This window comes from Arachis stenosperma, chromosome 9, assembly GCF_014773155.1.
Source record: "Arachis stenosperma cultivar V10309 chromosome 9, arast.V10309.gnm1.PFL2, whole genome shotgun sequence".
In the NCBI taxonomy this organism is placed as follows: Eukaryota; Viridiplantae; Streptophyta; class Magnoliopsida; order Fabales; family Fabaceae; genus Arachis; species Arachis stenosperma.
Window position 1 is genome coordinate 17044781 of NC_080385.1, and position 25580 is coordinate 17070360.

At 38.7% G+C, this 25580-nt stretch overlaps 2 protein-coding genes across 3 annotated transcripts; one reads left to right on the top strand and one right to left on the bottom strand.

The window, feature by feature from the left end:
- Positions 1-6825: 6825 nt before the first annotated feature.
- LOC130950759 (mitochondrial intermembrane space import and assembly protein 40 homolog) lies at positions 6826-15156 on the top strand. 2 transcript variants are annotated; one of them, XR_009073721.1, is made up of 5 exons: positions 6826-7064; positions 7179-7216; positions 7316-7441; positions 8315-8582; positions 14954-15156. XR_009073721.1 is itself a non-coding variant. In XM_057879339.1 (4 exons), the coding sequence occupies exons 1-4, from the start codon at positions 6932-6934 to the stop codon at positions 8492-8494; spliced, it is 477 nt and encodes a 158-aa protein (XP_057735322.1). In that variant the 5' UTR covers positions 6826-6931; the 3' UTR covers positions 8495-8729. The 2 variants fall into 2 exon arrangements, 1 of the variants encoding a protein (XP_057735322.1); XM_057879339.1 differs by lacking the exon at positions 14954-15156 and having other exon boundaries at positions 8315-8729.
- On the bottom strand, positions 10533-14774 carry LOC130950758 (putative disease resistance RPP13-like protein 2). The gene is made up of 2 exons (XM_057879338.1): positions 10925-14774; positions 10533-10843 (listed from the first exon to the last, which is right to left on the bottom strand). The coding sequence occupies exon 1, from the start codon at positions 14539-14541 to the stop codon at positions 10930-10932; it is 3612 nt and encodes a 1203-aa protein (XP_057735321.1). The 5' UTR covers positions 14542-14774; the 3' UTR covers positions 10533-10843; positions 10925-10929.
- Positions 15157-25580: the final 10424 nt, after the last annotated feature.

The following is a 25580-nucleotide window of genomic DNA, read 5'->3' on the forward strand; positions in this document are numbered from 1 at the left end:
TATGTTTTGAAACTTTAATGAGATTAATTGAATTGAATTCTAAAAAAAATAATTTGCATTTTAATTCTCACATCAATTTTTAAATTTAGCACAAAAAAATTTTAAAAAATGGTTAAAGTTTACGTAATATTATTATGTAGTCTCGATAAACGAAAAGAGAAAAGGAATAGAAAAATAAATATATTTAAAAAAATTTAATTTTATTAAAATTAATGTAGATATTTTAACTTTAAATATAAATTTTACTAGGTTAAATTTATAAATTAAACTTATTTTGATCGCATGCCAACTGAAAGTGATGATAGCGGAGAGAACATGTGACTGAGTAGTAGAGAACATGAGTACGAGAGCAAGAGAGCGAGAGCGAGTGGGGTAGGGAACCACCAGGAGGGAGAAGGATCCTCGGATTTGGAACACAGAAAAGTTTCTTCAGCTAGAACAGGACTCTTTCACTATCTTTGTTGATAGGCTACCGGTGAACATGTCTAAGCAGGAATTGTTTGGTTTGTTTTCATGGACGGGGAGGATCAATGACATTTACCTATCCAGGAAGACGCGTGGTGGGGTGTTGTATCTGTTTGCCTTCATTAGGTATACTACGAAGAGGGGAGCCTTGAAGGCGATCGCGGATATGAATCGGATGCGGCTAAGGGAGAAGGAGATTTTCGTTGGAGAGGCTCGGTTTAGGAGGGACGGCTCAAAGAGGAAGGAGGCACCGGGCAGTGTCGATACTAGGAAGGGTACGAATACTAGGGTGGTGGATCATGGATGAGGTCTTGCACCGGATGAGGACCCTGTGGCTGCAGGAATGGTATGCCGCGGATCGCATGATGCAAGGAGCAAGGCCGAATGGAACGAGAGGAAGGGTAAGGAGCATGTGAGTGACCCCCAACAAGAGTGTTCGGGGAAGGCTTTAGAGGCTTTGGAGGGAAGGGTCGTACAAGCCTCGGTGGATGAACGTAAGTTGGAATGGCTGCGAAGGATCCTGGTTGGAAGTACTACAGTAGCGATTGATTACAGACTGTTGAATGTTATAGTGCGAAGGGAGTGGCCTCAGATAGTGAAGGTCTGTGAGTTGGGAGCGTACAAGGCCTTGCTAATATTTGCTAATAGTCGCAACGCGGATGATGCTATTACGTTCAACATGAATGGTCTCTTGAAAGTATTCAATCGAATTGGTCATTGGAGTGAGTTTGACCAGTGTGATAGAAGAAGAGTTTGGCTTGAATGCACCGGAGTCCTAGTACATGCTTGGTCCGAAGCTACCTTCCGGAAGATTGGGACGCAGTGGGGGGAGGTGGTGGTTTGTGACCATGCAATCATGTCGGGTGACTCCTTCAGGGTCGGCCGTATATTGATTGAGACTAGCTGGTTTGAAGTAATTCATGAACGAATGGGCATCTCTGTAGGTAAGGATACGTTTGGGGTGTTTGTTACCGAGGCGAGTAGCGGGGTGCCCACCGCCCTGGGTAGTGGCACGATGGCTGAGCTGGGAGGTAACCAAGGACCCTATCCTGGAGGCGGTTGGGCCGCTGGGGGGGAAAGCACTGGCGATGGTAATGGCCGTCAGAAGCAGCTGGAAAACTGTGTAGGGCGGAGGAGTTGATGGCGGGGTCGGAAAGGGATGTTGTGACGACGAAAGGTCGTGTGGTAATTTCCTCGGAGGATTTGGATGAGTAGGGTAACGGACATTTGAATTTTAAGTTTAGAAGGACTACGAGCCTGGAAGTTGGCCCTACGATGACGAAGGCTGGATATGCGGGGTCTTCAGGTAACGATGAGAACGTTGATTCTGAGAGAACGCTATCCTGGGATATGGTGCATGGGAGGGTGGCTGATGAAGCAGACGTCACTAGTACTAGGAGGTGTGTGGGGTCAAGGGAATTACATGCAGATCCAATTGGATTAGTGGCCCAAAGGAAACACAAGGGTAAGGAAGACACATTGGGCCTCCGGCGTTGCAGCCCACTTGAGGATTATGAGAGAAACCACGAAAAGGGCCAAGTTGCTAACAACTTGGATCGGGTAGCTGGCCGGGTCAGGCCCACGGAGTCTATGGTTCAGAAACTGGGACAATTCGAGGATGTGTTTTAAGGCGAAGGGGCCTTGGATAACAGCAACGAAAGCCAGGCACATCACGAAGAGGTTCGGTAGAAGGATAGGGTTGGTATAGGTGGCGCAGAGGGAGGAACACGGCTGGGTATGCCGTCGGGTGGCGGCGAAGGGGATCGGATGAGCTGTCTCCCAGGTAGCGATGAGGGCCCGATTCGTGGTTTGGCGGGTAGATCGACTACCACTGGGCGGCTGGAGTTAACGGTAGCGACGCCTCACATAGGAGGCCAGGTCGGTGACCGCCTGGATGCAGCGGTGGGCATGGGAGGTGGGATGAAGGGGGGCTTGAGTTAGGTGGACATGCCTTGGGCCGACGGTGGAGGAGGGGACCTGCATGGCTCTGATGGAAATGGTGAGTTTAATGGAGCGTTGGAGAGCGTGAGGAGGTGTGAGAGTGACCAGGTGATAGGAAGCTGCAACTGTCCTGAGGAAATGGGAGTCACTACGAAAGCAGGGTGCACTGGGGATTGTCATCAGTGCCAAAGGTGTTTGACAGCGGGTATTGCAAAGGCTGGTCCAGATGCTGGCCAGGTGAATGGTTTGCTGGAGACGTCGGCGGCGCAGCCCGCAGGGATTAGGGAAGGGATAATAGGGGGAGGGGATGTCCAGAGTGAGGTGGAGAGCGATGATGCTCTCGAGACTTCTGACACCAAGCGGGAGGAGGAAATACTAGAAAACAAAAAGGCTTGGGACTTGGCGGTGGAATCTGGGCCGATACTATACGGCGAGGAAGAGGATATTATGGCAATACTTCAGGCTCATAATGAAGAAATAGCTCGGAGAAGGAAGCAGACCAAACAGAAGAAAAAAGCGAGAAGAAGTCGTCCAAAAAATCAGAAAAATGTGTGTACAACTCCCTTACAATGATATTTGCATCTTGGAATGTTAGAGGGTTGGCGGGGGTTGGGAAATTAAGTATGATCAAAAATTTTAGAAAGAAAGTCAAGGTGCATGTGTTAGGCCTAATAGAGACAAAGAAAGAGGTGGTGACTAAATCTGATGTTGTGCAAATGTGGGGTAATGATGGAGTGGGTTGGGAGTGTGTGGAGGCGGAAGGCGCATTTGGAGGGTTACTGTTGATGTGGGATATAACGGTGTTTAACTCAAGTAACTGCTATAAAGGAGCTAGGTGGTTATGTGTGGATGGGGTGCTGGTAAAAAATAACTTTAGATGTGTGTTCTGCTTAGTGTATGGGGAGCATGATAGGGAAGCAAAGATTGTTGTGTGGGAGGAATTAAGTTTCTTGGTCGGGTTATGTCAGGTACCTTTCTGTTTTATGGGGGATTTTAATGAGATTGTCAAAGTGGAAGAGCGACTCGGGGCGATTTCTTTGCCACGATCTGCAGCAAAGTTTAGAGATTGGATTAATGACATGGAGTTAAGGGACCTCGCTTTAACTGATCGTCGCTTTACATGGTTCAGAGACCAGTCATGTAGTCGTATTGATAGAATCCGGGTCAGTTTGGAGTGGTTGGAAGAGTTTCCTGAAACAAGGTTACGAGGGGGCCCGAGAGATTTGTCAGACCACTGTCCGATGGTTATGGATGTTACAAAGATGAGAGGGGGCCGCAGACCTTTTCGAAGTCTGGACTCATGGTTTAGTCATGAAGGGTTTTTGAGGATGGTGAAGAAGGAGTGGAGGAGTTTAGGGGATGGTCCATTCATAGATAAATTGGCAGCTTTGACGGGTCCGTTGGGGAGATGGCATCGAGAGAATTTTGAAAATATAGATAGGCAAATTGATATGTTTGAGGAGGAAATCAGGAAGGTAGATGACATGGTGAGTCATGGAATGCATGATGGAACAACGGAAGCTAGACGAAAGGCACTTGTGAGCTCATGCAAGAAATGGTATGTCAGGAAGGAAATCCATTGGAAGCAGATGTCACGATCTAGACATGCCAAGGAGATGGATAGAAACACTAGATAGTTCCACAATATTGCTTCTGCTCGGAGGAGGAACAATCGAATCGATGCCTTAAGACTCCATGGAAGAGTAGTGAGGAATCAAACCAGGATCAAGGTGGCTATAAGGGATTTCTATAAGGACTTGTACCATCAAGAGCCGTCTCCAAATATAGGATTTCGGGATAGGCTGGTAAGGCGAATAACTGACGAGGAGGCTGCAGAGCTGGAGTGGATACCAAGTGCTGAAGAAATAAATACTGCAGTGTGGGATTGTGAGTTCTCAAAAGCACCAGGGAGCGATGGATATAATATGAATTTCATCAAGAAATGTTGGGCAGAGGTTGGGAGGGAGTTCACGGAAGCAGTGTTGGGATTCTTCCAATCAGCTGTGCTGCCAAGGGACTCGAACGTCACTTGGGTGGCGTTGGCGCCGAAATTCATTGGAGCAACAGAAATTAAAGATCTAAGGCCGATTAGTATGGTGGGCTGCGTGTACAAGGTCCTATCTAAGGTGCTGGTTCGGAGGATGAGGCATGTGATGCCAGGGCTAGTGGGCGAGACTCAGAGTGCTTTTGTACAGGGCAGAAAAATCCATGATGGGCTTTGATAGCTTATGAAACTGTACAGTGGTTGAAATCAAGAAAGAGAAGCTCAGCAATAATTAAACTGGACTTCCAAAAAGCGTACGATAGAGTCAGGTGGAGTTTTGTGGATATAGTGCTGCAGAAGATGGACTTTGGACATAGGTGGCGGGGGTGGATTAAGGAGTGTGTATGATATGCGTCTATGTCAGTTCTTGTTAATGGAAAGCCTACAGAACCTTTCAAAATGGAGAGGGGACTACGACAAGGAGATCCTCTGTCCCCCTTTCTATTTGTCCTAGTTGTTGATGTTCTTCATAGGATGATTGGAGAGGCGGTAAGGAATGGGCGCCTCTGTCCAATCTTAGTTGGACGGGACCACATTGAATTGTCGCATCTTCAGTTTGCGGACAACACTATACTCTTTTGCCCTTCAGAGGAAGAGACCATACAGAATTACAAATGTCTCCTCCGCTGCTTTGAACTGATGTCTGAGTTGAGCATTAATTTTGAGAAGTCCAGCTTTATTCCGGTTAACTGCGAGCAGCGTTGGGCGCGGAAGATGTGTCACATATTGGGCTGTAAGGAGGCCTCCCTCCCTGTTCGGTATCTTGGCATCTCCTTGGGAGCGAATCCGAGGCTAGTGAAGATATGGAAACCAGTAATTGATAAGGTGGAAGACAAGCTTAGTTTATGGAAAGCCAAGACTCTCAATAAAGCTGGTAAGTTGGTTCTCATAAAATCTGTTCTTAACAGCTTGCCTATTTACTATCTAAACTTGTACAAGTTGCCTAAGGCTGTAGCGGAAAAGTTGATAGCCTTACAAAGACGGTTCTTGTGGAGTAAAGAGGATGGGCGGACCGGTATGCCACTTGTGAGATGGGAGGTAGTGATGGCTCCGAAAAAGGCGGGTGGGTTGGGAGTGGGAGACGCAGTGATTCGAAATACGGCCCTTCTGTTTAAATGGTGGTGGTGATTTTCGAAAGAGGACTGCCCCTTATGGAAGAAAGTAGTGTGTTCTTGTAATAGCATGAGTCCTGCTAATATGCTCCAGGGGCAGCCTGTGCCTCAACGTGGGGGGCCTTGGAAGGATATCTGTCAGCTACGAATACGGGAACCACAGATACGGGAGAAGATGATCATGGGACTGTCAATGGAGGTCGGGAATGGCAGAACAACCTGATTTTGGGAAGATGTCTAGCTACCTGGTGGGGTCTTGAAGGAGATATTTCCAAGACTGTTCTCGGTCTCAAGCCTTAAAGGATCTGTTATTGGGGACTGTGGATTTTGGGATGGTTTAGAGTGGATATAGAGCTTCCAGTGGAGGAGACAGCTGTTTCAATGGGAACTAGAGCTGTTAAACCAGCTCCATGAGATCTTATTGCCAGTAAAGCTAACAACTGAGAAGGAGGATAGGATTGTCTGAAAGTTTGATAGAACATGTATTTTCTCGACTAAATTCTTTGTACAGGTGATGCAAGAAACGGTCACCCCAGAGGAAATAAGGAGTTATAGCTTTACTAGTGCTGTTTGGAGGGGCTTCATCCCGCACAGGGTAGAACTATTTACTTGGTTTGTGTTGATTGAGCGGGTGAACACCAAAGAACGACTATCCAGACTAGGTATTCTTGGTCCACGTGATAATATGTGTGCTTTATGCAGCAAGGTTGTTGAGTCTGCTTTTCATTTGTTTATTGGTTGTGAGTTCACTTGACAAGTGTAGAGCGCGTGGTTGTTCGCCCTTGGAAGGTCATGGACCATACCAGGCACACTGAAGCAACACTTTGAGAGTTGGACGCATGCGGTGCGGAGAAAGATTGAGCGAAAGAGATGGTTGGTTGGATTCTTTACAGTCATTTGGGCAATTTGGCTAGAGAGGAATGATCGAGTATTCAATAATCATGGCTCAGGAGTCGTGGAAATAATCAACAAATCCTTCATGTTCTCTGACGAGTGGCTTGGTGATACTCTCTGATTGTTGATGGCAATGCCGAAGATGACGAGGGATTGATACCACTATTGGAGTTGGTAGTAACGTGTGTAATTTGCTTTTAATTTCTGTTCTTAACTCTTATTACTCATGTGCTGTGTTGAGCGTGTTTTAATTAAAAAAAAACTTACTTTGATCTGATTTATTTTTTGCTTAAAGTTAAGAATTAAAATTCTCACAAAAATTTAAATTATATATTTTTTAAATTTTAAAATAAGAAAAAGAATCCAATTCTGAATAGAATTCTAATGTGTTTTCCAAACACAGTTAACAAGGATTCAAGGAAGGTGGTTATTCAAACTCGACTGCGATAACTAATCATCAATCAAGTTTCAGAGCATGGGTCTAGCTCAAAGCGCCGAAGCTGCGGCACACGTCACCCAAACCCAAACCCAAACCCAAACCCAAACCTCAACCCAGACCTCAACCTCGAACAATTCTAATTCCACTTCCCTCGATTCCGTTCTTGCAGGTTCTTTCACTTTTTCGTTCATTGATTGCACTCTTTCTATTTTATTATTCTTTTATGCCTTTCAACTGTTTGTGTAAATGCCTTAAACCTGTGTCTTCGTTCGTTTTGTTACAGAAGCTGCGGCATATGGAAACAACGATGACACTGAAGAGGTTTGTACTTTCTTTTCTGATAATCTCATGAATCGACATGCCAATGAGCGAATGGAAGTGCTGAAAATTGTGCCCTCTTTTGTGTAATTTTCTGTTCAGTCTATTGAGGCGAAGGCTCAGAGAGCTCTAGAATGTCCTTGCATTGCTGACTTGCGAACTGGTCCCTGCGGCTTCCAGTTCTCGGAGGCGTTTCTCTGTTTTCTAAAGAGCACTGCTGAAGAAAAGGTAAGTTCCAAACATGTCTGTCATATATGTATTCCTATATAAATCTAAGTAACTTTACAAACCAGGTCTAAGTAACCCTGTTAGCATGTAATGATGTATTTATTACTTCATAGTTTGTGCCATTTTATTTAATTGCTTTTTATTCCTTTTTAGAGCTTTGTTTAGTTGTTTACATTGGTTGAGGATGTACAAGTTTGGAATTAACAAAGTGTGTTTTGCGGTTAATGTGACAGTAATTAGTTATCATCATATAATTTGTGTTCTTATTGTTAGTATTATGATAATGATAATCAATATAATTGCAATTAGCAGCGATATACATGTTAACCAGATTTTATTAGAACTATTTAGTGTTGAATAAATAAGCATTTTTCTTCAGTTATGATTTTTGTTTCTTTTAAATATAAGAGCTTGTGATAAGTATGATATATCAACTATGCTAGATGTATACAAAAATCGGCTATCTGTATAAAATACATGTTGAAATACAAAATACACATTAAAAATGAGTTAAACAATACATGTATTCATTCATACACAAATACATGATGGCTAATTTGGTAGCTCATTTTTGGTATGCACATAGCATTTTTTGATGATCAACAATATCTTTAACGTTAGTAGGTGAGAAGTGAATCTAAACTCTAGGCTTTATGTATTTAATTTGGGCTCTTCATATTGCTGATGTCATGTTGCAGAAACACATTGGGTACATCACGTACATGCATAATTGTTGAACCCCATTTTAATTGTGAACTTACATGTTTTTGTCTTGAATTTCATTATTTTGTGCAAATGGTCAAGATTCAAAATTTTTTTAATTTATATATTATTGACAAGGGTTGATGTATGAAATGCAATCCTCTTTTGTAGGGATCAGACTGCGTAAGTCCATTTGTCGCCCTGCAGAGCTGCATCAAGGCCAACCCAAATGCATTTTCTAAAGATGTTCTAGGTGAAGATGAAAGTGAGAAGCCTGAATCAACGCAGGAATATAAGATACTTCCTCCACAATGGTCTAGGGAGCCACAAAGTCCAAAATCCAGGCTTTAAGAGAAGAGTTTGATTCTCTCCATTGCGGTTCAGATAGAAGTACACGCAAAGTTCATTTTAAATTTACCTTTATCCTAATAGTCAAAAGGTAGATAGACAATCTTCTTATAATTCTTCATGTTGTGCACTTCTATTTTCTGATTAAAATATATAATTGCTTTTCTGTACCACATCTGCAATAACTTAGTGGTTAAACTTATCTTAATAAAAAATTGGCATCCTTTATTCTCTTCTAGATAGTCATTGAAATATAAGATCTGCATGGATTTGGCCCAAAAAAAAAAGAAAAAAGAAAATTCCCTCTCCAGTTTGATTCATGTTATCATTTAATTATGAAACAGAAGTTAAAAAATGCTGCCTAATTAAGTGATGGGAAAAGGGAAAGAAAGAATCAAAATATATGCAGATTGATAGCATAGGTTACATAATGATGCAACAATGATTAGAGTTGCCTATGAAATACTATAGATGCTTGTAGATTGTGATCCCTAAATTGGAAAAGGTGGTTGGAAGCTTAAATGTTAAACTACATAGAATCAATCATCTTTGTCTCCTTTCCTCCGGATTCTATCTTATTCTTTCTTACACTCCTCCTGTTTTGTCATTCACATATTTTCTGGTCTATAACTACTGATGATACCAAAGGAGATTCAGATTTTAACGGTTCAAATCTATATATATTTTACCGGAAGACATGAAAACCCTTATAATTCATATAGTCAGTTCCATCTGATGGGATATGGCTTTGTTGTTGTCATATCCTTTTAACAAGTGGCCAACAGAAAAGAGAAGAATTTGTGGCGGCCTTTGAAGAACCCTACAAGGTTGCCACATCATCTTCTTTGTTGTCATGCCATCTTTGTTGTAGCCGTTTTCCTTATTGACTGTGTCACCAACCTCAACCACTCCTCCATCCTTGTTGTAGCAATCTTTGTCATCTTTAAAATGCCGGAGAGTGAAGGAAGAAGAAAGGCTGAATGTGCCTAGTAGTGTGTAATTAGTCATCTCCCCTCCATCTCTTGGTTTTGGGTTGTTACTGTTGAGGCTTGCCAAAAGATGAAGGTTGTTTCTGGGTACGGTGTGCAGTTATTGTGTTAATGAGAAACTGGAATAAGGAGGTATTTTGATGATTCTCTCTGGGTGTGTTTGGAAGCAAAATATTTAGAATTGAATCGATTTGAATTGAATTGAATGTTAATTAAATATTGTGTTTGGGATAAATGACATAAATTGAGAATACAAATCAAGTTTGTGTTTGGATAGTAAATTACTTAGAACTGATTGATTTAAGAGTAGGATTTTACATTTTTATCATTTACTTTTCAATTATTTACATAATCCTCCGCCACTGTTGATGTGACACTGGCCGATTGAGGTTGGCCGATAGTCCGCTGGAGTTGGATGGTGGTCAGTGGTATCAGTTGGGGCTTGGTCGACAGTCGGTTGGCAGTTGGCCTTGACTGTCTACTGGCCAGGGTATATGTGTAATAATAAATGTAAAATTAGTCAAAATGGAAGTACCGTATACTTTAACTAAGAGGTCCAGAATAAGTCTTGGAAATAGGAAAATATAGTTATTTATGGATTATATATGTTGTTGAAGTATGTTTTCAAAGAAGAAAAGGTCGTGCACCAAACTTCTTCCATATTCCCATTATATACCTTTTCAATAGTAAATAATTTATTTGAATCATCTTAAAAGTTACATTCTTTCGTATGTTCAATACATAAATACATTGATACATTGGCTTCCTAGCCTGGTGGAGTTGATAGAAATTACTTTATCTCCTTGAAGAACAGCAAGGTTTATCTAAGTAAAATAGAGAATTTGGTTTTGGTAACTTTTGCTTCATTCCCTACCCTTACCTTCTCTTTCGTTCACATTTTAAACATTCAAAAAATTTATCATTAAGATATAAGTTGCTGATATTATCATTAGTATTTTTTAATAACTCGTGGATAACAATGCAATCCATGATATTTCTAAATCCTCTAGGAATTTCATCAATAAGATAATACAAACTTGTAAACGAAGAAATTGCCTTAACTCTTCCAACATAGCAATGCAACTATGCAATAATATAGATATTATTCCATGACCTTTTAGTCATGTAGATCAACACCTCAAAAATAACAACCAAATTAAACAGAAATAATGGTGCAGCAGTTTGAGAAGTACATTGAAAGCCTTAATGACTGAAGAAACCTCCACTTATTCTTAAAGCTAACAAAGCCTGGGAAGGAGGTGAAACATGGAGAACTGAAAATACTGATTCATCAAAACAGTAGTCTCTTCTTGCCTGCTTTTTGGACAGATACAAATCCGAATAACGAAGAGCAAGAGGAAGCCTGTGACAAGTTAGAGTGAGAAGTTAGGTATCATTATGAACAGATTCAGAGAGAAGAGTGGGTGGGGAGTCAGAAACGTACCTGTTTTACTTGAAGGGTGAGATACGAACGTCTGGTGATAATATCTTCTTCTTATAACTACTCAAAATTTCTCTCATGAATGTGTTTGACATTTTATGTAACTTGATCAATTGAATATTCCCCAAGTACTTCAATCCTGTGGGAACTGCTAACTTTTCACATGACCGTGCTTCAAATTCCCTGAGGCTAGGCATTGCTCCTTCTTTCACATTCCATTCCTCCAGATTCCTTAAATTCCAAAATCTTAGCACTAGAAGTTTTGGAAAGCTCCCTGGGTTACAAAGCATGCTTTTTCCATGATAAGAGTCAGCATAGAAACACAAGGACTCAAGCTTCTCCAGGCTCTGCAATAGTTGCATAGGATCCTGACTGTCTTGCAGCTTTGAAGCTGACAATGTGAGATTGATAAGATTTTGTGGGAGGTGATTCATGCGAAGACCATTTTCTAATTTCCCATACAATTGCAGGGATGCGAGCTTCTCCAGCTTTGATATATCTCTCAATATTAGCTTTTCAGGTTCACCCATTTCATTTACTGATCTAAGTCTGAGCGACTCAAGCTGGTTCAGCTGCACAATCTTCTTGGCTAGTGTATCTTGTTCTTCTGCTTTTAACTGGAAGGCCAATTTCAATTTCCCAAGATTCTTCAGCCTTTGAAAGTCAAAAAGAAGAGGGCACCTCCCATATATGAACACGCCCCATAATCTGTAAAGATTATGCTGAAAGTTTCCACTTGGCCTACCCTCAAGTCTACTGCGATAGTCTTGGTTCAGATATAAGTTCTTCAATTTCTTCAATTTCCAGATGAAGCTGGGGAATACACGGATGCATGTATGCTTTACATCAAGTGTTTCCAGGTTCTCTAGTTTGCATATGAATGTTGGGAACTCCTCCAAGTAAGTCCATCTTAATCCAAGATACTTGAGATGAATCAACATACCTAGAGTATCTGGCAACTGTGGTCTGAATACGCGTTCTAGATCAAGAACACTGATTTCCATGAATTGCTCATTTGCAATGCCTGTTGAGAGGATCCTCCCTATGTGCTCTCCTGGCTTACATCCCTCACGTTTGTCAAAGAAGAAAACAGATAGGGGAATTTTTTTCTTGCTGAATACATTTGCTGCATTTGCATCAAGACCACGATCATCAAAGCGGTAGGCAAATCGCCGCTCTACATGTGTACCTGAGTATTGGCTATGGCTTGTTTTGTCAGCCAATATGATCTCTCTGAGCATACTTGGCAAGCGATATGTCTTAATCTTCCCATTAGACTTCAGTGCCACTGCTTGAATCATGTTGCATTTGTTCAAGTTTTCTAAATATGTTTCTGCTGTGGCTTCTAATGTTTCTTGGTTGTCATCCCTTTGTTTCACCAATCCTTCTGCTATCCATAGATTGACTAATCTCCTGACCGGGATTTCAAAGTCTGCAGGGAAGAGTGTCATGTAGTAGAGACAGTCGCTCAGAGTTTCATTCAGTTCTTGATTGGTATTCACCCAAGCTTGTAGCCATCGAATATTCTGATGGCCATGATTGATTTGACGAAGCAGTGGCCGCAAGTTATCTTCTGTAATGCTGCCTTTCACTGACAATAGAAACCCAATAGAAACAATAAGCAGTGGTAAGCCCCCGCATCTGCTCACCACTTTCTTGGCAAGCTTTTCCTCTTGAGAATTTTCTTTGGGCTTTACAGTCATGGTCACCTTCTGAAACAGTGCCCAACTTTCGTCTTTTGTCATTAATCTAATTTGGTGAGGGCCGCCACATGTGTCAGCATACGAAGCTATGTTGTTTAAGGGTGTTGTGAGCAATATTCTGCTTCCATTTGTCATTCCAGTCTCTGATATCAGTTCCTTTTTGTATTTATCAAAATCATCCTTTTTTGAGATGTTATCCAGGACAATAAGGCCTCGCTTCCCTTTCAAGTGATCACGTACCTCTGTGATGGACAATGCCTGGTGGTCTATGGTTCCATCCTGTTTCATCAGCAGAACTTTTACTTTGGAGGCAGTTCCATCGGCCACCCAGACACGGACGGGGAAGTAGTTTATAACATCTTTATTGTAAAAGATTTCCTTTGCCAGAGTTGTCTTCCCCACCCCCTTCATCCCCACAATGGAAAGTGTCAAAAGATTACCACTGCTGGTGGTCAGCTTGGAGACCAATTCTTTTGCAACATTTTTCGTAGCAGGAATTGAGGGTGAGTTCTGCCTCTTGGTATAACAATTTTTTACTATTTTCTGAAGCATATCCGTTGCCTTTAATATTTGCTGAAGCTCCAGATTGTTCATTTTCTCTTTTAGGAAATTGGACACTGAATGGTCCACCTCCTGACTAATTGACTTTAAGTGCTCCAAGCATGCTTTTCTTACAGCTGTTTCTTCCCTCCTTCCTCGAAGCTCCTTATTCATTTCCTCTAATTGATGATACAGCGAGTTCATTGGCTCTTGCTTTGAGCCACTTTGGTCTAGCTTGATACGGATGCTATTCACAGTTGACGTGATTTCATCATCATCTGCATTCTGAAATGGTAATTCAGACTCCATTGCATCGCTATCAATGAAATCAAATTTCCATTTGCTCTTTGTATCAAGGAGGTTATGGAATTCATCGACAATGCGTTCCATGTCCTCTTCGAATTGAGTTGTTTTAATGGGGATGCCATTGAAGTATTTCTTAAACATTGTCCCTACTATGGGGATGCCATTGGAGTATTTCTTTAATAGGGTTGTTGCATCTCTTATGCTGCCAAAATATGATACCCACCATGAGTAGGCGGTGATGAGGTCTTCAGCTTCTGCAATTAGCATTTTAGCTTGTCCTTTCCAGAGATTTTCTGTGTTAGTTTCCAACTGCAGCTGACTTAATTCATTTGTGAAAGCATGCAGTGGAAGCAACAGATGTACAGACCGTCTCTTTTCCATGCCTGCAAATAGATCATTGCTCTTTCTCATCAATTCATTAATGCTAGTAGAAGGCTTCCGTTGCTTTTGATCTTCTTTGTCGTCTTCAGTTTTGACTGTCTTTTGGCTCTCCTCAGCTGCATATTGATCCAGCAAACTTCTATTCCTCAACCGTGACTTCTGCATGGAGTCATAGATGTCCTTGGCATCTTTATCCTTATTTTCAAGATGACCTTCCACCGATGTTTTAACTCTATCTATTTGATGAAAAACATCTCTGATGGATATCAATCTAAGGATAGCCGTAAAACAACCAGGAATCCTTGTTTGGCTCTGTTTTTTGTAGTTTTTGATACAGGCATCTGCATCACTGACCAGTGTCTCTGTTGAATTTACCCAAAGACTTTCTTCCTTGCTTAGCCACAGATTAATTTCAGATAGATCTTCTGAACCCCAGAATTCACGGCCTCGTGATCTTAAGTTGTCTGCTTCCTCGGTAAGTTGATAATGGTCATCTTTCAGAGCTTCCAGGAATGGCAATTTGTTCTCTATCCATTTAACCTTTCCTTTGTAGTATTTGAGCCAACAATCATACCACAAAGAAATACCAAACCAACCAAATATCAACAACCAGAGAATCCACTTCACATAGAAACTGGTGTTGTCTTCCTCTGGCTGAATGCAATCGGAAGTCTTTGAATGATTGAGCATCTTCAGTAAGTGTTTCTTCCGAAGACAAGCAGAATGGCTGCTCGTCACTTCTGTTGATGGCTTGTGCCTCCCGTGTTTTGTGAGACAAAGCTGTCTGCCTCCAGATGCTTATTTGGAAATGGTTGATTTTTCTGTGGTGTTTTTGCAAAATTTTTCAAGGTGTCAAGTTAGCAGATAGCATAGCATAGTATGTTGACAAAAGTGTGGGAGTTAGTAGTATGCGTGCATCTCGTTTCTTTTCTTGTCTTTTTAATTTTTAAATATAGATTATTAATGTCTGTTCGTGGAAACAGCCCAGGCTGCGTACATTATACCCTTTGGATGCAGGCTTGCTTCTGCACCGAGCTGCCCTTTTAGATTATTAATGTCTGTTGGATCTCCTAATCTGAATAGTGGAATTTTTTTATTTCAGGTCATGCAATTATTTCAGCCTTTGTTTATGGATCATTTTGTCTTTGTTTATGATAGCTATGAAAGTAACAGAGTCAACAGAGAACTACGGGATCCATGCACATCTAACAATAAGTCCACACATTTTGTTATCTAGTGATATTTTTATAATCTTGAGATAGATGCCAAGATTCAAGCTCTTTTTTTTTTTTTTTTTTTTTTTACTTGTTCTTTATTTTTTTTTATTTTATTTTCCATGCATGTACTAGGTTAGATAAATATTTTCTCTCACCGTGACGGTGCTTAAGGTGTCTGGACCAAGTGTTGAGCAGGAATTAGAATTCCAGCTAAAGAACAAGTTAAATGTTTCACAAATCACAAATGAGAATTTCTGCATTGGATATAGAAACATAGATGGATGGAATTACCAAGCGTACATCATTTTAAAAAAAAAATCATATAATCTTGCTTTAAGTAGCTCTAGCATAGAGATATGATACTTGAGCATCCAAAAGTTGTGTGCCTATGGACACCTAACCCAATCTAATGACACAATTAAGAGCTTGGGTGTTAGAGTACCTAGAAAAGTTGATAAGATGAATAATGCGTCAACAATTAATTTAAAGATAGAAAAATCAGAAAGCCTGGAGGTGAAACAATTCACATAGAAGGTGAATACTTCCATGCATATGGATATCATACATAAAGAAAACACTTAAAATTTTGATTAATGGCTGTTGAAGGCTTAGTTATCATATTCTCAGGGTCAGGGAGCACGCTAAGGGTCTTACGGGTTACTTTTTTTCCTTCACAATAGATGGCTTCCCTTACTTCTCTGGGCATACTAAATGGAATAAGAAAATATCACGGCTACAATTTTCTTCAAGATTGGAAACCTTTTTAAGTATATGATCTGCTTTACATCGAAGGATCTCCATAGGACTTCTAAGTGATTTAAGATTTGGTCACCTTTATTGTATTCATTTTCTCAGAAATATGGCCCTTAATAGAGAAATGATAATGCCACTCTTATTTTAATTATTTTTTTTATAAATTTATACAAATATACAATGTAAAAATATTATGAGAAGTAACGTTATAAAAAATGAGAGTGGCTTTTACCGATTCCTTTATTATTACTGTAAATAGAAGTCGTACTTTCTTATAAGCTAATGTGACGAGGGAAGACTGACTACGCATCATAAAATCTCTATTTTTTAGTATAGATGTCACCTTGAACTTGTTAGCAAAAAGTCATCGTGGGTTAGACACAAAAAAAAAAAAAAACATTATGAGTAGGGCTGGAAGTGAGTCGAGCTAGACCAAGCTCAAGTTCGACTCACCAAAATTGAGCTTGACTCACGGCTTGACTTATTAACAATCGAGCTTATTTCTTAAACTCAAGCTCGACTCACCAAAAGCTCACGAGCTGACTCAAATAATAGAAATATAAATACATAATCTATAATTTTATATCAATAAATTATAACTTATATATTTTAAAAAATATTTGAAAAGAATAATTATTGTTTATCTATCAATAAATATAATTTTTTTATATCAAAATTATATGTAATAAATAAATATAAAATTTTAAATAATTAAGATCATTAATATATAATTATATATTACTATTTCATATGTATATATATAATATTAAAAGTATAGACTAGATGCATATAGAATATGTGTATTAATAATTATATATATAATCGAGCCAACTCACGAACTAATAAGATGAGTTTATCCAAACTCAAGCTCGGCTCATTTAATTTATGAGCTTAATTTCAGATTCAAGCTTAGCTCACCAGCTCATGACCTTAGTTTATCGAGCTATTAATGAGTCGAGTTCAAACTGACTCATAAACTGGCTTGACTTACTTCAGGGTACATGTCCTCTAAATTATTCAGGGTACATGTGATCAATGTTTGTCCATTAATTGAGATGGTTTCCTTTGATAAGGTTGTTGAGCTATACAGCCAGTAATTAATGAGCTGCACAGAATTTATGTATTTAAACTTTAAAGTTTAAAGTAGACTTGGTTTAATAAAATTAAAATAATAAAATAAAAACTTTAGTTAATATGTATTTAAAAATATATGTTAAGATTATTATTAATAGATATTTTTAAAAGTTTTATTGTAATAAATTGATAATAAATATATTAAAAATTTAAACTTTGAATGTTCTTCATAGAAAAAATTCAGTTATAACCTTGAACTTGATACGTATCTTCATAGTATATAACTATATGAGTAAATAGCCAAATTGGTCCCCGAAAGATAGCCCATTCTTTAAACGAGTCCCCGTAAGAAAAAGATAATAAAATTTGTCCCCGAAAAATTTAAAATTGGTAACGTTAGTCCTTCCGTCAAATGTCCGTCAATTCCGTCAGTAACGCCGTTAACTGTTGCTTAGTTGGCTGTCAGTGTGGCATATGAGCATGCCAGCTTGGCGCAGAGTGGCTGGTGACAAGATATGTTTCCATATGTATGTCAAATTAGTCCTAGGTCCCTAAACCCTAATCCCCTATTCGTTTTAAATTGCCATTGTTGCTGCAGCTTGAGCTTGATTCTGCAGAGGCCGAAAATTCATGAGCGGTTGCAGGATGGGTAGCGTAGGTGGGGTCGCAGTGGACATGTGTCGCAATCACACGGAAGCCATGCCTCGAGCTCTTCGCTGCGGTGGCGGAGGAAGAACTCCGACCAAGTTTGCTTTTGTGGGCTGAAGACAGTGATCAAGAAGTCTGGGACAAGAGAAAATCCTGATAGATTGTTCCATGCTTGTCCAAGATACCGGGTGAGTTATCAGTGTAGTGTTCTTGAAGCTTCAAATGTTTTTAGTTGGATTTTGACAATTTGGTTTCCTGAGGTTGTGCAGAAGGGCAGCCACTGCAATTACTTTAGGTGGGCTGAGGACGACGACTATGAAGGATTAGAGAACTTAGGAGAAGTTAAAACTGATGCACAAATGGAGAGTGATGCTGCTTTGTTAAACCATAACATATCTTGGAGAATGATGACCGTAGAAGCTGAAGTAAAAGCACTTAGGATGCAGCTGTATTTTGGATTAATAGTTGTGATTTTGGTTTTTATGATTATGTGTATGTTCTTTAGTGGGAAGTGAAGCAGTTACTGTCAAAAGGTGAAAAGGATGATGCTGTGAACCTTGATAGTTTTCTGTTGTTGTGAAAACCCTGTATGTTGATGTTTATTTACTAGTAAAAAGGTTATTTACATGCAATTTTGTTGTTGATCATAACATAATATAAGCAAATCAGTCATAGCAGAATAAAAATTAAGTGAAGTAGGAATAGAAAAACATGACAACATCACCAATGGTGAACTAGTTTCCATTGTCTCAGATTCAAATAAGAACATTGTTTTAACATGATAATAATCCAAAAGGTTATAGCTGACAGTTCAAAGCAGTACACCATAAAGGGCTATACAAAAAACAGGGCTATTGAAAATACCACAACTCCCACATTGTTTATAAAAACTAAAATTTAGCCCCGACAAAATAACAGATACTAGATGCCCTATATCTTATGTCTTCAAGTCTTGAAATCATTCCATGTCTTTCTTTCTGGAGGTTTGAAACCCGGAGTTGGAACAAATGTCATGAAGCTGGCAAGTTTCTTGGCTGTTGCGGAGCTGCTACCCTTGATGGTTTCAGCAGATACAGCATCTGCTCCTGGAGAGGCATTTCCCTTTGCCCTGGCCCTGGTTACATGGAGTTTTGGAGGCCTTCCTCTTTTTCTAGTCTGCATCAAACAGTTTTCATCATTTTCTGAAATCAAAAATAGCTACAGTAAACAATGCTAAAATTAAAACCTTTTACAACATTACCTGAGTGACATTGCTTGAGGTTTGGGACTGTTGTGTCAGTGGAAGCTGAGGCTGCTGAGTAACAGAAATTTCAGTTTGTTCATCTGGAGCAGCTACTGCAACTGCAGGTGGTGTCTGTATAGGCTGAGTGTGATCTTCCTTTTCTGCTTCTGGACCAGGTGCAGGTTGTGGTTGTTGAACAGCTGCAAGCTGCAATTGCATCATCCTTGCTTTCTCCTGAGCATCGTCCTGCTTTTTCTTGCTGCAAGTTCTCTTGTTGTGGCCCACCTCTCCACAGTACATGCACTGAATTGGAACATACTTCCTTTTCATTTTTGTATTCGTGCCAGTGGGTCCTTCATCCTTGTCCTTCCTTCTATTTGTTGTTGGTCTGCCTGGTTTGGGTTTGATAGGAGGTGGAACAGGTGCAGGAGAAGCAGTTTTCTCCCATAGATCTTGTCCCTTGACAGGATTAACATTGAATTGGTATGTTCTTCTGTAAGCATCCATGCTCAACCATTCGTGGCAATACTCCTCAGGACTCTTATCATTTTTTTCTTGGATGGCTGATATTGCGTGCATACAAGGCATGCCTATATTTTTCAGAAAAAAAGGCATTCAGTTAAGTATGAATCAAGGTATGCATATGAAAGATGAAATAAGTTATGAATTCAACCTGTCAACTGCCAAAACCTGCAGGAGCAAGTATGCTTCCCCAGATCTACCACCATATTAGTAGGCCATCCTTGGACTTCATATACTTCCTCTTTCGCATCACCCGACCAGTAGGGAGCCCAGTTTCTGGATAACTTAATAAGAGATTCCAGCCTACTCTGCTGAACTGGAGCAAGTTTTCCTTGATAACTCAGAAGCTTCAGTCTATTATCAGACATGCTTTTCATAACCATTCTTCGTACCTCCTCTGCCAGACTCAGAATAGGCTTACCTCTGTCATGCTTCGTCTTTGCATTGAAGGATTCACAAGCGTTGTTGCAAATGTTGTCCACCTTTGGCCCTTCACTGAAATGGGCTTTGGTCCAAGCTTCCTTCGGCCACTTGGCTAAGTACTCCCAAGCTTTTTGATTGATCCTTTTGACTCTATTCATATTCCTCTCGAACTCAACCGGGGTCCTCGATCTTGCACACTCCCAGACCAAGTCCTTAAGTTCGACGCTGCCCCACTGTTTGGAGAAGTTCCTCCACAAATGCCACACACAAAATCTGTGTGGAATAGCTGGGACGAGTTCCTTGACTGCTGGGATTAACCCCTGCAAAAAAAGTCAAGCCCGACAAGATATACAGTCATAACAGTCCTCAAAGAAGCATCATTAAATCAAAAGAGTCCTTAAAAATCAAATCGTGATTCAAATTAGTCCTCACCTTCTGCATGTCTGATATGAAACACAAGTTTTTTGCCTCATATTCTCCCAGGTCTGATAGGAGCAGCTCTAAGAACCATTTCCAGTTCTCTTTGTTCTCAACATCAACAATTGCGTATGCAATCACAAAAATGTGATTGTTTGCATCCTGTCCGCATGCAGTGAGAAGCTGTCCTCCGTGTAATGTTTTCAGGAATGCCCCATCTAGACCTATCAATGGCCTACCGCCTGCTTTGAAACCCTTCTTACAAGCATCTAGACATACATAAAATCTCTCGAACTGTGGTGGATTATCAGTTATGGGAATCACACCCACCTGAACTGTGGATCCTGGGTTGGCAGTGAGCAATTCATGTGCATAATCCCATATCAACCCGTATTGAGCAATCTCATCCCCTTCAACTATCTTCCTAGATGCCTTAAGGGCTCGGGTTATGCATGAACTATTCAACTTCACGTTGCACTTCCTAACAAACCACTAAATACCTCCATCAGAGCATTCATCAAATTCGATGTCCTCATAGCTCGAGTCATCAGTGTCAATAGCTTTCTCCCTTCTTCTGTCAGCAGCAGGCCTATGTTTCTCTCTGTGATCTACTTTCTTGGCCCAAGAAGACTCTACTCCATCAACTCCACTATCACTCTCACTACTGTCTATGGAATCTCCTGCACCTTTTGGAGGCTTGTACAAACTGTCTTCAGCACTATCATATGAATCTGAATCATGAGATTGACTATCATCTGCAACTGGAGTTGCCTTAGCCTGCCTTCCAGATCTTGTAGTGGTTGTGGCTTTCACCTTCTTGCTGATCTTGTCGGCTACTGTAGCTTTGCTACTCCCTTTAGCAGCCTGGGGTTTAGTCCAAGGTTTGAGTTGCTGGACGGGCTTTTGCATGGGCTTGGATTTGGGTTTTGGAGTGGGCTTAGGTCTGGGCGTACATGTGGGTTGGGGGTTAGGCTTAGGTGTGGGCTCAGGAGTGGGCTGAGGTGTGGGCTGAGGTGTGGGCTTAGGTGTGGCTTTAGGTGTGGGCTTATGTGTGGGCTGAGGAGTGGGCTTAGCTGTGGGCTGAGGAGTTAGCTTAGGTGTGGGCTGAGGAGTAGCCTTAGGAGTGGGCTGAGTTTTGGCTATTTTTGGTTGAGGTGATTTTTTTGTTGTCTTACAGTAATCTTGGGACATTGCATCACTGTGGTCCTTCTTCCGTTTTTCTGCTTCTTCAGAGATGGTTGGCAAACAAAGTGTTTCATCATCATCCTCACTCATGCAGTCAACCACGTGTGGCTTAGACACAACATGCTCAAAATAGATGTTGATGAGGTGATGATTCCTCCTGCAATCCTTAACCAATTCCAACAGATCCGTGTCATTTTCTAGCTTCATCAACCCATTTTCCAGCAGCGTTCCAGAAACTTTCCACAAGCAGTTGTTCATCTCAGCATATCCCAACTCCTTGTAGTATCCCTTCACAAAGAAAACGCCTAGAGTGTCTGCATCTACACCCATTAATACTTCAGTATTATCTGGTTCATAACACAGATAGCCTGACTCATCTGTTTGGAACTTCCCGCCATGGTGAAATACAAAGGTCATTGGGGGACCTTCCATCTGAAACCAAAACAGCAACAACTGATGCAAATTTATTTCATGGAGAGGCAAAGCATATTCAACATCAACTCCCAAAATGTATCTAACACACACACATGCACATACACATAGCACAAACAACGTTCTCAACAATCTAAAAACAGGGTCATATCATGGCTAATCACCAAAGCCCTAAGCCTGAACACATTCTCCTAAACCCTAACATTGCAAACAGTAACAACGGAAGTCCAACAATAACACAACCACATTGATCAGGCTATAAAACCAGAATCACTCTCACAAAATAAGAAAAGCTAGCTAAAACCTACCTCTCACGCAAGGCGATGGAGTGCCCTTTTCGGTTGACCAACGTCGTCGCAAACTGCTCACCAACAACTCCAGCACACTGTCGTCGTCGGTCAAGCCTGGTCGTCGCCGTTCAATGCTTCGTCTTCCTGGAGGAAACAACTTGAGATATGAAGGGATTGCAGGGGTTCTTTCTTTTCGGGAGAAGGATGCAACTTGAGAGAGAATACGAAACAGGGATGAAAACCAAGCGTTGTAAAGGAGCCCCTAAGAAAACGACGCCGTTTCATCCTTAGCCTACGTGTCACACTAACGGCCAGGTCAGCATATCTTCACGCCGTTACTGAAACATTTGACGGAAGGACTAACGTTACCAATTTTAAATTTTTCGGGGACAAATTTTATTATCTTTTTCTTACGGGGACTCGTTTAAAGAGTGGACTATCTTTCGGGGACCAATTTGACTATTTACTCATAACTATATATTAGTTAAAGTTTAAAATAACTAATAAAGTAAGAAGAAAACGTAGGCTTCGAGGTCTTCGGGGGTAAATTAAAATAAAAGAATAAAATAGGGGGAAAAAGGTAGACTTGATAGAGTTCGAGGTCTTCGGGGGAAAATTTTAAAAATAACTAATAAAATAAGAAGAAAATGTAGACTTGGTAGAGTTCGAGGTCTTCAGGGGGGAAATTTTAAATGGTCTCACATGATTCAATATTGTCCATCTAAATTAAATTCAGAATAATACTAAATCATTAACAAATATTATTTTTTAGTCAATAATTAATTAATAATAATTTATATTTATATTTATATTTTTTAAAATTCATATATATAAACTAATAAAATTTATTTATTAAAAATAATTTAATAACAAAAAATTAGCGATAAATTAAGAAAATAATAAATATATATTAAAATTATTATTTTACATGAGACAAGGATTAAGTTATTTATTAAAATATTATTAACTAATCTACTAAAATATTCATCTACTAACTACTAACTCTCAATTATTTATTATTACTTTAATATTTAATATTTATAATAATCAAATAATAATAAAAAATAATAAAAATTATTGATTCCTACAAATTTCTCTTAAATAATTTTTTTTACTAATTTGTATCCTAAAAACATAAATTAAATATATTATACATTTTTTTGTAAAAATTATTTTTTTATATTTTTAAAATATATTCTTAAAACACAAATTCATTAAATTCTTAAATCAATTACTAATAGATAAAAGAGCTTGACACAGGCTCCGATCCTCCTGATCATTAAAACAGTAAAATTTGCGAAGTCAACGAGCTTATCTGCTACTAATGGAAATTTTAAATTCTATTATATTCTAGTACCTAGTGAAGAGGTAGGCATATATAATATTTTAAAAAATAAGACTTTATTTTGTGTTTTAATTTTTTTTATAATATCTATTTGGTTTTTGTATTAAATAATTATGAATTTGTTATACAAATTTTTAGTAAATTATTGGTTGGTTTGATATTTACTATCTAAAAGCGAAATCTATTTATTTTTGTGAGTATCGAATTTTAAATGTGCATTAAAAATCTCATTTTTGAACAAGACCAAAAAAAAAGAAAAACTGAAATTTAAATGCTTGAATTAAAAAAAAAAAACCAAAGGCAGAAAAGTAAGAACTTGAGAATAAAAAAAATAAACTGTAAACTTCGACGAAATTAAAATACTTTAAAATTAAAATGATTAATCTGAAATTTAAAAGGAAAAGAGTATAGTGTAAAAGAGAAATAACTTGTTGAAAAGAAATATTATAGAGAATTTAAATAAAAAATAAAGATATGGAAGGAATCCTATAAAAAAAAAAGCTTTTGGCAGATTCAGGAAGTCGAGAGTGTTTTCTGAAACTAAATTTTAACCCTTGTTTTTTTTAAAGTCTTATTTATTTGTAGATTAATTCGACCAATTTTATACTGTCAAATGTCATCTCTAAACAATCACAAAGAAACTGTTTCCGTCAAACGGAAACCCAAAGAACTACCACTTTTGTACAGCTTGTTTTCAATTTCGATATGTCGATCTGTTGACTTCAACCTTCGATAATTTTAAAGAAAACAACACTTTTGGTGTAGACTTTCTTCTTTTTGACCCAACCTCTTTATCAATCTAATCAATCAAAATGATCAACATAACTAAATTGATTTTTTACTAATTTAATTAATAGAATGAATACGTATATACATAAATCATTCTCATGCTTTAGCAGCTAGCTTACATGAAATTAAAAATATTAAATAGTTAATTTACTCGTTTATGTAAACAAATAAAAAAGGTTAAAATTTTGGCTAATATGTACAACAACTAATTTACTAGCAAAATTATTTAAATAGAATTCAAATTCATGACAGATGAATTTTAACTGATTAAAATATCAGTTATGTTATATATATAAACCTTTTTGGCTTATAAGTGATACAAGTTGGACAAAGCCTAACAAAAAACACTCTCACCTATAAGAGCGTATTAACATGCGCTACTCAACAGTTTTCATAATGCGTTTCGCGTTTCTCTTCTTCCTCTTCCTTCTTCTTCTTATTCTTCTTCTTTTTCTTTGCGCTTCTCCTCCTTTTTCTTCATGTGTTTCATCTTCATCGTTTTTTTTATTACTGTTGTTGTTGCTGCATTTTTTTTCTCCTCTTGTTTTTATTGATTTTGCAACATTGTGTATTTTTTTTCTTCTTTATTTGTTTTTTTCTCCCAAAAATTATAAGAAAACGAAATAAGACGATGAAAAAGAAGAAGCAGCAGAAGATGATGAGGAGGAAGAGGAAGATGAAGAGTTTTGAATTATGCAGAATTTATCAGAATAAAAATACACCCAAATATCTTTGTATTACATCCAAATATCTTCGTGTTATACCCAAATATGTTTATGTTACACCCAAATTTGCTGCAGATACAGACAAATATTTTCTCTAATGTTGCATTTTTTCTTCTTTTTTTCTTATTTCTTTCTTTCTTTTAGTTAAATGAATGTAAGTTCATCATCTTCCAAATAATTTTACAGCATTATGTGTTTTTTTTTCTTCTTTATTTGATTTTTTTTATTTTTATTCTTATTAAGAGAGTAAAACAAAAAGAAACTTGAGAAGGTAAAACAAAAAGAAAAAGATGAATAAAAGAAAAAAGAAGAAGAAGATGGTGATGATGATGATGATGAAAAAAAAAAAGAAGAAGCACAAGATGAGGAGGAGGAAAAGGAAGAGTTTTGAATTATGCAGAACTTATTAGAATGAAAATACACCCAAAATTCTTAAAAAAATACCCAAATATTTTCGTATTACACCCAACTTTGCTGTAAATACAGAAAAATATTTTCACTAATGCTACATTTTTTTCTTCTGAATTAAGCCACACCTCAACCACTTGATTTGATTCAAAACAATAAAAAGAAGAGAAGAAATTCCAATAAAAAAAATGAGAAATAGGAAGAAGAAGAAGAAGTGGTGTTGATGACAACGAAAAAAGAAAAATAATAAAGAAGAAAAAGAAGAAGAAGAAGAAAAAA